This window comes from Trachemys scripta, chromosome 16 (assembly GCF_013100865.1).
Source record: "Trachemys scripta elegans isolate TJP31775 chromosome 16, CAS_Tse_1.0, whole genome shotgun sequence".
NCBI lineage: Eukaryota > Metazoa > Chordata > Testudines > Emydidae > Trachemys > Trachemys scripta.
In genome coordinates, this window is record NC_048313.1 from 15224661 (window position 1) to 15239297 (window position 14637).

At 57.5% G+C, this 14637-nt stretch overlaps 1 protein-coding gene across 2 annotated transcripts in view; it reads left to right on the forward strand.

The window, feature by feature from the left end:
• Positions 1-4171: 4171 nt before the first annotated feature.
• The window catches only part of SLC44A2 (solute carrier family 44 member 2), a 37044-nt gene continuing 26578 nt past the window's right edge, over positions 4172-14637 (forward strand). Inside the window, exon 1 of one of the 2 annotated variants that reach the window (XM_034792752.1) lies at positions 4172-4291. In XM_034792752.1, the coding sequence (XP_034648643.1) occupies positions 4261-4291 (31 nt within the window). In that variant the 5' untranslated portion in view covers positions 4172-4260. The remainder of the gene's footprint in view (positions 4292-14637) is intronic. The other variant, XM_034792751.1, reaches the window with a different exon arrangement.

Consider the following 14637-nt stretch of genomic DNA (forward strand, 5'->3'; position numbering starts at 1 on the left):
GAACTGGGATTGTTTAGTCTCCAGAAGAGAAGAATGAGGGGGGATTTGATAGCAGCCTTCAACTACCTGAAGGGGGGTTCCAAAGAGGATGGAGCTCGGCTGTTCTCAGTGGTGGCAGATGACAGAACAAGGAGCAATGGTCTCAAGTTGCAGTGGGGGAGGTCCAGGTTGGATATCAGGAAAAACTATTTCACTAGGAGGGTGGTGAAACACTGGAATGCGTTACCTAGGGAGGTGGTGGAGTCTCCTTCCTTGGAGGTTTTTAAGGCCCGGCTTGACAAAGCCCTGGCTGGGATGATTTAGCTGGGAATTGGTCCTGCTTTGAGCAGGGGGTTGGACTAGATGACCTCTTGAGGTCCCTTCCAACTCTGATATTCTATGATTCTATGATTCTATGATTTCTTGGGGCAAATGCTGGAGAAACCAACTAGGGACAGAGCTCTTCTTGACCTGCTGCTCACAAACCGGGAAGAATTAGTAGGGGAAGCAAAAGTGGATGGGAACCTGGGAGGCAGTGACCATGAGATGGTCGAGTTCAGGATCCTGACACAAGGAAGAAAGGAGAGCAGAAGAATACGGACCCTGGACTTCAGAAAAGCAGACTTTGACTCCCTCGGGGAACTGATGGGCAGGATCCCCTGAGAGATGGAACAAACCATCCCAATGTGCAGAAAGAATAGTAAATCTAGCAGGTGACCAGCTTGGCTTAACAGTGAAATCCTTGCTGATCTTAAACACAAAAAAAAGAAGCTTACAAGAAGTGGAAGATTGGACAAATGACCAGGGAGGAGTATAAAAATATTGCTCAGGCATGCGGGAGTGAAATCAGGAAGGCCAAATCACACTTGGAGTTGCAGCTAGCAAGGGATGTGAAGAGTAACAAGTGTAGTAAGTGAAGGCCCTAATGAAGGCCCAGTATGAGGCCTGAGGCCTGAACTAAAGTAATGGTCAAAACTTGGCTAAAAAGCGAAGTCAGACTGTGCTCGGTTCACAGAAGCTGGCAGGAAAAGGGCTGATGTTGCATAAATATATATTCACCTCGCAAAGTTAAAGTACAAACATGGTACCAAAACACACTATACCGGAACATTCCACAGATAACATGGAACAGGCCGACCCATCCCAATGACAGGGGCAAAAGGGGGATATGATGGATAGGGTTGTTTTGATCGAACCAATCTGGACAAGGTGAGAAGCGGCACCTTGCTGCATAGAGGGGTTGCACCTCAATACGTCAGGAGTGATGTGTAACTTGTTTGTACCTGTGTATAAGAATGTATCCCTGGGGAGGTGCCTTTGTCCAGCTGAGGGGGCAGTGGAAAGTCCCGCCACTGACTGAGCCGGGTCCATTGCCAAGAGGCACTTTCTCGTAGTGTGCCCGGAGTTAGGCTAAGAAACCTACAGGGAACTGCGATTGTGTCCAAGATCGCAATAAACCTAGTCAACGTGACTTTGTATCTTACTAGACTCTGTGGTTATTGGGGGTTCTCGTCGGGTTTGCTGGGTCAGCTATCTGCGCAGAGCTGGGGCAGCACACAGAGGGAACACAAGCACGCAGCCGAGTGATATCAACATAGGAGAAAGCAGAGCACCACACCGGTAGCATCTGACAACAACAAGAAGGGTTTCTTCAGGTACGTTAGCAACAAGAAGAAAGCCAAGGAAAGTGTGGGCCCCTTACTGAATGGGGGAGGCAACCTAGTGACCGAGGATGTGGAAAAAGCTAATGTACTCAATGATTTTTTTGCCTCTGTCTTCACGAACAAGGTCAGCTACTGCACTGGGCAGCACAGCATGGGGAGGGGGTAACCAGCCCTCTGTGGAGAAAGAAGTGGTTCAGGACTATTTAGAAAAGCTGGACGAGCACAAGTCCACGGGGCCGGATGCGCTGCATCCGAGGGTGCTAAAGGAGTTGGCGGGTGAGATTGCAGAGCCATTGGCTATTATCTTTGAAAACTCACGGCGATCGGGGGAGGTCCCGGATGACTGGAAAAAGGCTAATGTAGTGCCCATCTTTAAAAAAGGGAAGAAGGAGGATCTGGGGAACTACAGGCCAGTCAGCCTCACCTCAGTCCCTGGAAAAATCATGGAGCAGGTCCTCAAGGAATCAATTCTGAAGCACTTAGAGGAGAGGAAAGTGATCAGGAACAGTCAGCGTGGATTCACCAAGGGCAAGTCATGCCTGACTAACCTAATTGCCTTCTATGACGAGATAACTGGCTCTGTGGATGAGGGGAAAGCAGTGGATGTGTTATTCCTTGACTTTAGCAAAGCTTTTGATACGGTCTCCCACAGTATTCTTGCCGGCAAGTTAAAGAAGTATGGGCTGGATGAATGGACTGTAAGGTGGATAGATAGTTGGCTAGATCATCGGGCTCAACGGGTAGTGATCAACGGCTCCATGTCTAGTTGGCAGCCAGTATCAAGCGGAGTGCCCCAAGGGTCGGTCCTGGGGCCGCTTTTGTTCAATATCTTAATTAATGATCCGGAGGATGGCGTGGACTGCACCCTCAGCAAGTTTGCAGATGACACTAAGCTGGGAGGAGTGGTAGATACGCTGGAGGGTAGGGATCGGATACAGAGGGACCTAGACAAATTAGAGGATTGGGCCAAAAGAAATCTGATGAGGTTCAACAAGGACAAGTGCAGAGTCCTGCACTTAGGGCGGAAGAATCCCATGCACCGCTACAGACTAGGGACCGAATGGCTAGGAAGCAGTTCTGCAGAAAAGGACCGACGGGTCCCAGCGTGGCCAGGATCTGCGGCTCTCCCTGTAAGCTGGGTCCTGCCTGGCATGTGAACTGGCGGCATCTCAGAGCTTGGTTCTCTGGCTAGGCAGCAGTTCTGCAGAAAAGGACCTAGGGGTCACAGTGGACGAGAAGCTGGATATGAGTCAACAGTGTGCCCTTGTTGCCAAGAAGGCTAACGGCATTTTGGGCTGTATAAGTAGGGGCATTGCCAGCAGATCAAGGGACGTGATCATTCCCCTCTATTCGACATTGGTGAGGCCTCATCTGGAGTACTGTGTCCAGTTTTGGGCCCCACACTACAAGAAGGATGTGGAAAAATTGGAAAGAGTCCAATGGAGGGCAACAAAAATGATTAGGGGGCTGGAGCACATGACTTATGAGGAGAGGCTGAGGGAACTGGGATTGTTTAGTCTGCAGAAGAGAAGAGTGAGGGGGGATTTGATAGCTGCTTTCAACTACCTGAAAGGGGGTTCCAAAGAGGCTGGATCTAGACTGTTCTCAGTGGTACCAGATGACAGAACAAGGAGCAATGGTCTCAAGTTGCAGTGTGGGAGATCTAGGTTGGATATGAGGAAAAACTTTTTCACTAGGTGGGTGGTGAAGCACCGGAATGGGTTCCCTAGGGAGGTGGTGGAATCTCCTTCCTTAGAGGTTTTTAAGGACAAAGGCCTGGCAGGGATGATTTAGTTGGTGTTGGTCCTGCTTTGAGCGGGGGTTGGACTAGATGACCTCCTGAGGTTCCTTCCAACCCTGAGATTCGATGATTCTATATGGACCAGCAACAGTCTATATAGTATGGCAGGACATGAGATACTGGACTGTATGGACCTGTAAGTGAGATTCATTAGGGAGGAGCTGTGGATACTGAGGTCTGAGGCCTGGTCCCCTACGCAGCCACCTAACGAGCTGGACAGACCCGTTCTTCTGTTCCGGACTGTTCAGGTTCTTGTCCGCTGCTCATCACTGAGGTATCGTCTCCAGCACAGCAGGGGGCAGGCACGGGGCCAGCGGGCCTGTAACGGCTCGATCCTGCAGGGCAGAAAGGAGGGCGCTGACCTGGCATGGCAGGCAGGGCGATATCAGACAATAGTGACCGATGAGCCGATCTAGGGTGGAAGATGAGCTCTGTGGACCGAAGTTCTGATCTGCAGTGGCAGGAGGTTCCATACGGGGCTAGATGGACCGACGCCCCTCTGGGCAAGCCCAGGAGGGAGCTCTCTGACTATATGGACTGATGGTCCAGTCCCAGGCAGCAGGAGGGGGGATATTGGACCATATGGACTGATGGGGGGATGGGGCGGCCATGGGGCTATATGGCCCCGCCCCTTCCCAGGCAGGCGGCTCTCGTAACAGGGGGCGGGGCGCGCGGCCCCCGAGGACCCAGGCGATTGGGGGACCGAGCTCTGGGGGTGTGGCCTCAAGCCCCGCCCCCGGCGCCCCTCCCCGGCGGCCCCCGGGCTGTGCAGGGCGAGCGGCTGCGGCGGAGCAGTGCGGGGAGCCGGGGAACGCGATGGGCTGGAAGGAGCCGGACGAGGCTTACGGTAAGGGGGGGCTCGGTGGGGCGGGGGGGCTGCGTCCCTGCCGGGCGCCGTGCCCAGGATCGGGGCCCTCCCACGCCCGGCAGCTGGGCGGGAAAGTGCCCAAGGGGAGCTGGGGTGGGGCTGCCCCATGTGCTGGGCTCGGCCGGCGGGGGGGAGCTGGGATCCCCAGTCGTACCCCCCCCCACCCCAGTCTGTTTCTCCTTAGGGCCCCGAGGCAGCCGGACCCTGTAACGCCCACGGGCTGAGCCCCCCCACCCCCGGGCTTCCGCTGTCAGCGGGGGACGGCCAGGCGGGGGCCAGGCTGGCGGGGGCCAGGCGGGGGCTGTGGGGGGAACTGGGCCCGTTAGCTGGTCCGCTGTGTGGCCGGGGCGAGCGATGGCTGATGGTGCGTGTCGGGGAGACGGGCGCCGTGGGGCTGGGTACAAAGGCAGGAAACCCCCAGGGTGCAGTGTAGTAAACCGAGAACTGCGTCCAGGAGACCCCGACCCAGACCTGGGTGCCGCGGACCCCGACCCTGACCCAGACCTGGGCCCTGTCGCGCTGGGCGCTGCCCAGACCCCAACCGAGATCAGGGCCCACTCGCGCCGGGCGCCGCCCAGACCATGACCAAGATCAGGGCCCCCTCGTGCTGGGTGCCACCCAGACCGTGACCGAGATCGGGGCCCCATCGGGTCCGGCGCTGCCCAGACCCCAACCGAGATCAGGGCCCCTTCGCGTCGGGCGCTGCCCAGACCCCAACCGAGATCAGGGCCCCCTCGGGCCGGGCGCTGCCCAGATCCCTTTAGTTACAGCACTCAGTTGTTCCCCCTTCGCGGGGAGCCCGCTCTGACCCGCCCCGGAGCAGCATACGCATACGCAGGCTGACGTGTGAAGATGGGGGCTGGGAGCACCGGAGATGTGATGTTACGGACCATTAGTTTCCTCCCCCCATTCTGCCCCTCACCCCGAGCTGTCAATCGTGCCCAGTTTCTGGGGTGATGTTTCCTAGGGGGAGGGGGTGTTTATCTGAACCAGCCCTGGGCTTGGCCGCCCGCCCCCCCACTTCCGTTTCGCATGGCGCAGGGCCCTGTGTTTCTAATCATCAGCACCAGTCGTGTTGTTTCCTTCCTCTCGGACTGACGGTGGCAGGGAAGGGAGCGGGGGCGGGGTGGCTGGGCCTGGGGCACACCCTGGTGTGACAGCCCTGTGAGAAATGCTGCCCAGCTCCCCCAGGAGGGTGCCCACACTTGCTGTCCTGCACAAGCAGCGCTGACAGCTGCGGGGGGGAGCAGGGTTTAGGGTTTGCCTCACTCCAGCCGGGGAGCAGGGTCGGGGGCTGCTCCTAGCAGGTCCCAGAAGCAGCGGCACATCCCCCCTCCTATGCATAGGGGCAGCCAGGGGGCTCTGCTCCGCGTGCTACCTCTGCTCTGCATGCGGCCAGCTCCTACGTGGAGGTGCAGCCAGGAGGCTCTGCGTGCTGCCCCGTCTGTGGGCACCGCCCCTGCAGCTCCCTCTGCCCGCGATTCCCAGCCAATGGGAGCTGCGGGGGCGGTGCCCGCAGACGGGGCAGCACGCAGAGCCTCCTGGCTGCGCCTCCACATAGGAGCTGGAAAGGGGACATGCCGTTGCTTCCGGGAGCTGCCTGAGATAAGTGCCATCCAGAGCCTGCTCCCCGGCCGAGATCAGGGCCCCATCGCGCCAGGCGCTGCCCAGAGACCAGCCGAGATCAGGGCCCCGTCATGCCAGGCACTGTACAAATCTAGACTGGGAAATAGTCCCTGCCCCAAAAAGCTCACTCGCTAAGCAGCCCCCTCCCCAATGCCCAGATGCCGGGGGACAAAGGACTCTGCAGTGACTCCTTGTGGTGGGAACAGAATTTTGACTCTCCTGATTCATGGGGCAAGTTTGAATTGAGGAGATGGTTTCCGCACCCCCCCATGGGACAGAACAGGGCTGGGGCAGGGGGGCTCTCACCTTCCTGGTTTATAACAAGCTGTTTTCTCTGTCCTGGTCCCCACCCGGGGAGCCCCGGAGCGCCCCACCCTGGTGATGCAGCCAGATGGCACCAGAGCGGTTGGGATGTTGGTTTCGGCCCATGGTTCTGGCTGGTGTGAACGGCCGCCGGGCTGGGCTCTGTTCTTCCCTGGGACCAGCTCTGCTTTTCCCTCCCTGGAGCCCGTGGGGGTCAGCTCAGCCAGGCACACTCCGACAGCGCTTTGTCTCCACGTGGGGTTTACGCCGTGCTGGCTAACTCCGGCCCAGACCCCTCATTCTGTGCAGTGAAGGCAGAGCCACTGGATCTGTGTGGCCTGGGCGGGGGCTGGGCTAGCTACCCGGCTACACCCCTGGTACTGGGGGGCTGGCCTGAGCCGCTGTCCGTCCCGCTGCAGCCACGCGGCTATTTTTAGCATGGCTTGAACAGAGCTAGCCCGGGTCTGGCTCCCCGTGCTGGGAAGCACCCGTCACTGGGTGCTGTGTGGGCCCCAGGGCAGGCGGTGGGTACTGGAGCATATGGACTGGTGGCCCCGGAGGTGAGATCTGATGTGCCTGATCCTGGCAGTGGATGGCACCGCAATCCAAACCAGCACCAACCCCTCTGCTCCGTAGATTCCTGCGCTCTCGGTAGGTGCTGCCGCTGCACCCATCACCATGGTATCTGGGCCCCTTCCAGTCACATGGGGCTCGCTCGCTCGTATTCTCTCCCTAGGTGAGCGTACGGGATCCTCCCCCCGCGGCTAGAGCCCAGCCTGCCTGGGGGGCAGGGCAGGGCAGTCACCCTCCGGGAGGGGGAGAAATACCCGGCTTTAGACAAAAGGGCTGGGCCCTCGCCTGACAGCGCTGGGGTGGCTGGGAAAGGGCAGCACGGGAGGGGGGGTAGAGGTATTTGCAGGGGATGCGTCTCTCTCTGGAGGGGCTCTCCCAGGCGGGGTGGCGCCCAGCCCCCTGTACAAGGGGAGCAGCATGGCTGGAGTTTGGGCCGTTCTGGGCCAGGGGCACTTGTCTGTTGGGCCTGGGACGGAGCCCCCAGGCACGTTCCATACCCGGGCCGGTGACCAGCTACTCGCTGGCAATTCGCTCCCCTGGCTGCCCAGGGGGGCTGTGTTCCGGGCTGCAGATGAGGTGCCCCCTCCCGCCAGCTGGCAGCGTTTCAGAGCATGACATGCTGGGAGGAGGGGTGGAAGTGGGGCAGGAACTGAGGCAGGGAGGTGGCTGCCTTCTAGTCATTCAGGACAGGGTGGGTCACAGAGCCACTCGCTTCCCAGGGACACGCCTTGGGAGAGAGCCCACAACCCGCCATGTCTCTTGCTTTCGATACATTTGGCTTTTCACTCCCAACCCTGCTGTGTTGAAACGGGGAAGCCCAGCTCCTGCCTGCGGTTAGATAGCGAAGTCCAAACCACTGAGCTAGAACGGGAGAGGGAGCATGCAAAGGACAAAGAACACTCCAAACGCAGGACCAACCACTGAACCCAACTCCGTGGTGAGGATAGTGTGCCTGCCGCGGGGGTTTGCAAAGGGGGCTGCTAATGAGATGCACAGGATCTGCGTTTACGGTGAGAGAATGCAGCTGCTTCTGGGGTGGAGCGGGGGCTGTTTAACAGTGCACAGCCACAGCTTAGGGGGTGTGTGTGTGTGAGGAATTCTGTGCCTAGTGGGATCTAGGGAGGAAGAATGTCCCGGAGAAAGACGGACCTGCTCCCTGGCTGACCCACAGAGACCTGCACCCGAAGCAGCTGTAGGAGGGGGTGGGGGATGTTTCCGTCTGTCGGGTGCTGTTCAGTCTCCTGGAGGTTCAGATGCTGCCTAGGGCCCCAGTCCCTGGATTCAGACCCTTATGACCCAGAGGCTGCAGACCTTGGTCCAGCTGGAGGAGGAACCTCCCCTCTCTCAGTGGACTGCTGCCCCCGCTAGCTAACTCAGGGAGAGGGAATCTGAGCAAGGCAGGAGCTGACTCAGCCAGAGGGAGGAGAGGGAGTTTTGAGGGGTGGAGAATCATAGAAGATCAGGGTTGGAAGGGACCTCAGGAGGTATCTAGTCCAACCCCCTGCTCAACGCAGGACCAATCCCCAACTAAATCATCCCAGCCAGGGCTTTGTCAAGCCTGACCTTAAAAACCTCCTAAGGAAGGAAACTCCACCACCTCCTAGGTAACGCATTCCAGTGCTTCACCACCCGCCTAGTGACATAGTGTTTCCTAATATCCAACCTAAACCTCCCCCACTGCAACTTGAGACCATTGCTCCTTGTTCTGTCATCTGCCACCACTGAGAACAGCCGAGCTCCATCCTCTTTGGAACCCCCCTTCAGGTAGTTGAAGGCTGCTATCAAATCCCCCCTCATTCTTCTCTTCTGGAGACTAAACAATCCCAGTTCCCGCAGCCTCTCCTCGTAAGTCATGTGCTCCAGCCCCCTAATCATTTTTGTTGCCCTCCGCTGGACTCTTTCCAATTTTTCCACATCCTTCTTGTAGTGTGGGGCCCAAAACTGGACACAGTACTCCAGATGAGGCCTCACCAATGTCGAATAGAGGGGAACGATCACGTTCCTCGATCTGCTGGCAATGCCCCTACTTATACAGCCCAAAATGCCGTTAGCCTTCTTGGCAACAAGAGCACACTGTTGACTCATATCCAGCTTCTCGTCCACTGTGACCCCTAGGTCCTTTTCTGCAGAACTGCTGCCTAGCCAGAGAACCAAGCTCTGAGATGCTGCCACTTCACATGCCAGGCACGACCCAGCTTAGAGGGAGAGCCGCAGATCCTGGCCACGCTGGGACCCGTCAGGGCAGCAGAGGCCAGGCCCGGACAGCAAACAACTGGTGGTTTGGTGCTGCAAACGGGTACTGGGTAGCGAGGCTGGAAACGCCAGAGGTGCCGGGACCACGTGAGGATTTGGAAAGAGGCAAGCGCTGCCCATGGGCCCCCATGGAGCCCCCAGCATCAGAGGGGCCTGGGACTGGCACAGCCACTTGTTACAGGCCAGGCCTCTTGCCTGTCTGGCTGTGCTAGCAGGCATGACATCCTGTTACCAGCCACACGGGTCACGTGCTCCCGTGGGGCCTGCAGAGGGATTTCCTCACCTCAGGGCTGGATGTTGTTAGCGGAAGGCAGGGGCCAGACTGGCAGCTGTAGAAACTGGCATCTGCTGGGTAAGCCCAGAGCGGGACCCATGGCAGGGTGACCCCAAACCTGGGGGGATGGAACGGTTTGTAGAGTGGGGGTGCTGAGAGCCAGGGAACCAAACTCTAAATCCTGTAGGTGATGGAAACCGCTTCAAACCAGGGGGTCCTGCCGTACCCCGGCACCCTTACTTGTAGCACCTGTGCCCATGCCCTGTACCCGTTGCCGCTGGGGTCTCAAGGTCTCTGTCCGCACCACAGGTGCAGCCCGGGCCATGGCAGGATGAGCTGCTGAGTTTAGGAAGGGCCCCAGGTAATAAATCAGAGATTGGTCCGGAGGCTGGAATTAGGGAACCCGTCCTTCCTGTGTCCTGGGGCTGTCCAGACTGGGGTGGGGGGCGTCTGACCCAGGCTGGTCACAAGAGCAGCTTTGCATCAGCGGGAAGATCCACCCAGACCAGGAGACCGCCCCTGCGGCAGCAGGCCACAAGCTGGTCAATTCCGGCAGGAGGCAACCAGGGCCCTGCTGAGGGAGGAGCTGAGAACCCCTCACGTCCTCAGCCCGGGGCTGGTGACCAGGGGGACGAGGTGGCTGCAGGGATGGAGCGAAGGGCATTGGGAGAGTTCAGCTGGGAGCCAGGACCAGACTTTGGTGAGGCTGTAGGTTGGGACTGAGGGGCATTGGTGGAGCTGGGGGGACAGGCCTGGGGTAGGAGGGGGCTGCAGGTCGGGAGTGAGGGGCACGGGCAGAGCTGGGGGGCAGCCCTGGGCTGGGATAGTGGGGGCTGTGGGTCAGGGTTGAGGGGCACCGGCAGAGCTGGGGGGCAGCCCTGGGCTGGGATAGTGGGGGCTGTGGGTCGGGGTTGAGGGGGACCAGCAGAGCTGGGGGGGGCTGGGATAGTGGGGGCTGTGGGTCGGGGTTGAGGGGCACCGGCAGAGCTGGGGGGGCAGGGCTGGGATAGTGGGGGCTGTGGGTTGGGGTTGAGGGGCACCAGCAGAGCTGGGGGGGCAGGGCTGGGATAGTGGGGGCTGTGGGTTGGGGTTGACGGGCACCAGCAGAGCTGGGGAGGCAGTGCTGGGATAGTGAGGGCTGTGGGTCAGGGTTGAGGGGCACTGGCAGAGCTGGGCGGGGCAGGCCTGGGGTAGCAGGGAGCTGTGGGTCAGGGGTGAGGAGCATAGATCCTCCATTCTCCCAGGCAGCGAACTCTTCATTAGAAATCAAAACCAAATTAACCCGTTACCACAGGACACAAACCCAAGTCGGTTGAATCTGATAAACGCTTTAAACGGAAATTGTCCCTTCCCCCCCGGAGAGGTCAGTGCGGTGGGTCTAGCAGCCGCCGGTGGGGAGGGGGGCGGACAGACTAAACCCAATTTGCCATTGTGATACTTTCGGCTCTGCAGCGAGCCCGCGGCTGCCCAGGGATCTCTGGCTACACCCCACTTCCCCGTGCCCCTCGGAGCCCATGGGGCAGGTGCGGCTGAACAGCCAAGCACCTCGGGGCGGTTCCACTTTCGGGCTGCGAGGAATATGTTGGTTTTCTGCCCTGGAGAGAGGCCTCGGGGGGTTTCCCGGGGCTCTGCGAACTTGTGGCTTCCTGGCACTTTCTCTGAAACGGCCTCTCTTTGATCCTGGCTGAACGGCAGATAAAAGCCGGTGGCATCCATCTCTTTTAATTAGCACCACTTCATTTCCTGTTGATCGGGTTGTGCTTGCCAGGACGCTGCTCGCCACCTCCTCTGAACAGCACCCACTAGGGCTGGCGCCCTGGGGCAGCCCCTTGAGATGGGGGGGTCTGGGGACTGTCATTGTGCATGGCTGGAGGCTGAGGGCAGCTGGCTTGGGAGGTGACACTTTCTACCTTCTCCTCGTTCTCGTCCCCATCCTCAGGCCCAGCAGCTCATGGCGTCCGAAAGCTGTGAGGCTGCGTCCGGGGTGCAGGGACGGGGGCTGGCTCGGGGCTCAGCCTGCAGCTTGTGGACAGAGAGGAGGCTGCGAGATCGCGCCCACCCGGAGGGAGATGGAAACAAACCCGCAGAATCCATGTTGGGGAAGGAAAATGGCCTGAAGGGCCTGGGAAGGCCACGTGATGGGAAAGTCAAAGGGTGACAAAAGGAACCCAAATGGCTCTGGGTGTGTGAATAACCGAGCCAGCCTCCCGTGAGCTGGCCCCGCCAGGGGCTGGGGCATCTCAGCAGCCTTGCTAGCCCTAGCTATGGGAGCTGCCGCTCTAGCCCAGCCCTGGGCTATTACTCATCTTGTACAACTGGGTCCCGAGGCACAGAGAAACTAAGTGACTTGACCAAGACCACACAGGGAGTCAGTGGCAGAGCAGGGAATTGAGCCCAGTTCTCCTGAGGCTGAACCCCTGGATCGTCCTTCCTCCCCGCACTGCCTGGATCTCCCAGTCCCACCCCTCCAGGCTTCCCCCTTCGCTCCCTCTGCCCCCAGCACTGCGGCTCAGGGACCGGCTGGGAGCATTCGCCCTCTAGGCTGTGGTTAATCGGCCTCCCTCATGCATTCACACCCTTGTGCTGCTTGTTCCGTTCTCTCCACCCTCTCTGCAGCAGCCTGAGTGGCAGAATGACTCATGGCCCAGCAGGCTCTGCCCTGCCTAGGGAGCGGGTCTGGCCTCTCTCCTCTCCTCATCACGGTTGAGGCTTTCCCCAGCCCTCCTTTGTGCCTAGGGCAGCCTGACGCTGGGTAGAGGGGTGCGGGTCCCTCCGTCCAAGGCAGCAGCTCCAGGAGAGAGCAACGGGGGCTGGGAGCCAGGACTCCTGGGTTCTATTCCCAGCTCTGGGAGGGAAGTGGGGGGTCTCATGGTTAGAGTGGGGGAGGGGCTGGGAGTCAGGGCTTCTGGTTTCTATTCCTGACTCTGAGTCAATGTGTCTAGTGGAGATTTATTTACAATCTAAATATAGCGAAGAGGGTAGACCACAGCAATGAACTGTAGGCTCAGGGGACAGAGTGGGCATGAGACACTCAGTGATTTCAACGGCAACCCGAGATTGGAACGTGCACCCTAGCGCAATGTGAATTTGGTGGGTCTCCGCCACGAACAGAACCGGTACCAGCTGACTTCTTGCTCTCGATTCCAGCAGAGATGCCGAGGACGCTGAGATGGAGGTGGCGGGAGGAGAACCCTGCTGTCAGGGTTCCCTCCCCACTCTGAACTCTGGGGTACAGATGTGGGGACCCGCATGAAAGACCCCCCTAAGCTTATATTCCACCAGCTTAGGTTAAAAACTTCCCCAAGGCATAAATTCCTTACCCTGGGATGGTATCGCTGCCACCACCAAGTGAGTTAGACACAGATTCAGGAAAAGGACCACTTGGAGTTCCTGCTTCCCCAAAATACCCCCCCAATCCCCTTCACCCCCTTTCCTGGGGAGGCTTGAGAATAATATACCAATCAAATAGGTAACCAAGGTGAGCACAGACCAGTGCCCCTTGGGTTTTCAGATTCTTAAAAACAGAACTTTATTATAAAGAAAAAAGTAAAAGAAGCACTTCTGTAAAATCAGGATGGAAGGTAATTTTACAGGATAATAAGATTTAAAACACAGAGGATTCTCCTCTAGGTAAAACTTTAAAGTTACAGGAAACAGGAATAAACCTCCCTCTTAGCATAGGGAAAATTCACAAGCTAAAATAAGATACTCTAACGCATTTCCTTGCTATTACTTCTCTAATATTAGATGTATCATTTCAGTAGGAGCTGGATTACTTGCTTGGTCTCTCTTTTTGCCTCAGAGAGGACGACACACAGAGCACAAAACAAAAACCTTCCCCTATAGATTTGAAAGTATCCCCTTATTGGTCCTTTTGGTCAGGTGCCAGCCAGGTTATTTGAGCTTCTTAACCCTTTACAGGTAAAGGAGGGATTTTATGCTACCCTTAGCTGTATACTCATGACACCTGCCTTGCTGTGGCTCACCGTGTGTGCCCCCTGAGGCTCAGTCGAGGTGCTGGGACTGGCGGCTAGAGCTCTCTGCCCATGGTGCTGAGTACACGTTATGAACACAACAAGCAGAACCAGCTTCCAACCACAGCCCCGCACCTTGGTCCCGTGCCAGCGGTGGCCAGTGGGGTGGCTAAAGGAAGAAGAAGAAGGTCTAGCGGTCAAGGGCGCTAGCCTGAGACGTAGGTGAGCCAGGTTCAAATCCCTGCTCTGCCACAGACTCCCTCAGGCAAGTCACTTAGTCTCTCTGGGCCTTCAGTCCCATCTGCCCACTGGTGGTAGCAGCCCTGCCCTCTAGGGGTGTGTGAAGGAGGGTAGATGAGCACAACACATAGAAAGGCTTAAAGCTTTTTTTAAAGACACAATTCTAAGGTCTTGTCTATACACAAAAGCTTAACTCTGTCGGTAGAGTGACTAGTAACTAGTGTGAACCTGGTTAGCCCGATATCAAGGTGCCTTGAACTAGTCTAGCTATTCCCGACAGGAAGGGGAACAAGTTGTAGCAGCAAGACACCTTTACTCTGGCATACCTGCATCCGCACTAGAGGCTGTGGGAGTATGACTGTATCAGGAACCAACACAGTTCTACCACAACCACGGTGCCTCGGCCTGTCAGCAGAATAGAAACGTGCACACACATCTAGATGTGTCTCTCTCCCACTTGTGCCTTTCCCTCATTCTCTGCATCAGGGACTTGTGAGAGGAAAGTCTCTTTTTCAGAGGAAAAGAAACTCAGCTGTTCTGCCTGTAGCTGCACGACTGAGAGGAGAGAAGAGAATTCAGCCTGACTCCAACCGCGGAGGGGTCAGAACCCAGCTCAGAGCATTGCATACCTATTTTCATGGGTGTAAAAAAGTTTCTTTTGTTAAGCAATAAAACTTCCCCATTTTGTTGCCTTTTTATGGTTTAAGCAGCTACAACTGTTCACAGCCTGTCTGTGAGACTCCCTTCTGCCATGTGCCACCATGCTGCGCGGGCACTAAGGCATGGAGCTGCTTCATTGACCCCTTTCTTTGGGGAGAAATTCTTCGCAGTGCGTCAGATTCCATGTGTTTGGGGGTGCAGGGGTTCGTGGTTGGGATTTCTCTGTGCAGAGCTCTGCTTGGCTGCAGGTCTGGCCCTGCGAGATGGCTAGAATCTGATACATCTTCCATGTGAGGGACATCTTGAGAGATCCTATGAGTGCTAAAGAAAGAGCCTCAGTCCTGCTTTTGAACTGGCCCCTGCCTTGCACCTTGGGTGATGTTTCCACTTTTGCTCCTATTCTGATTCGGGAGCACTTGGCA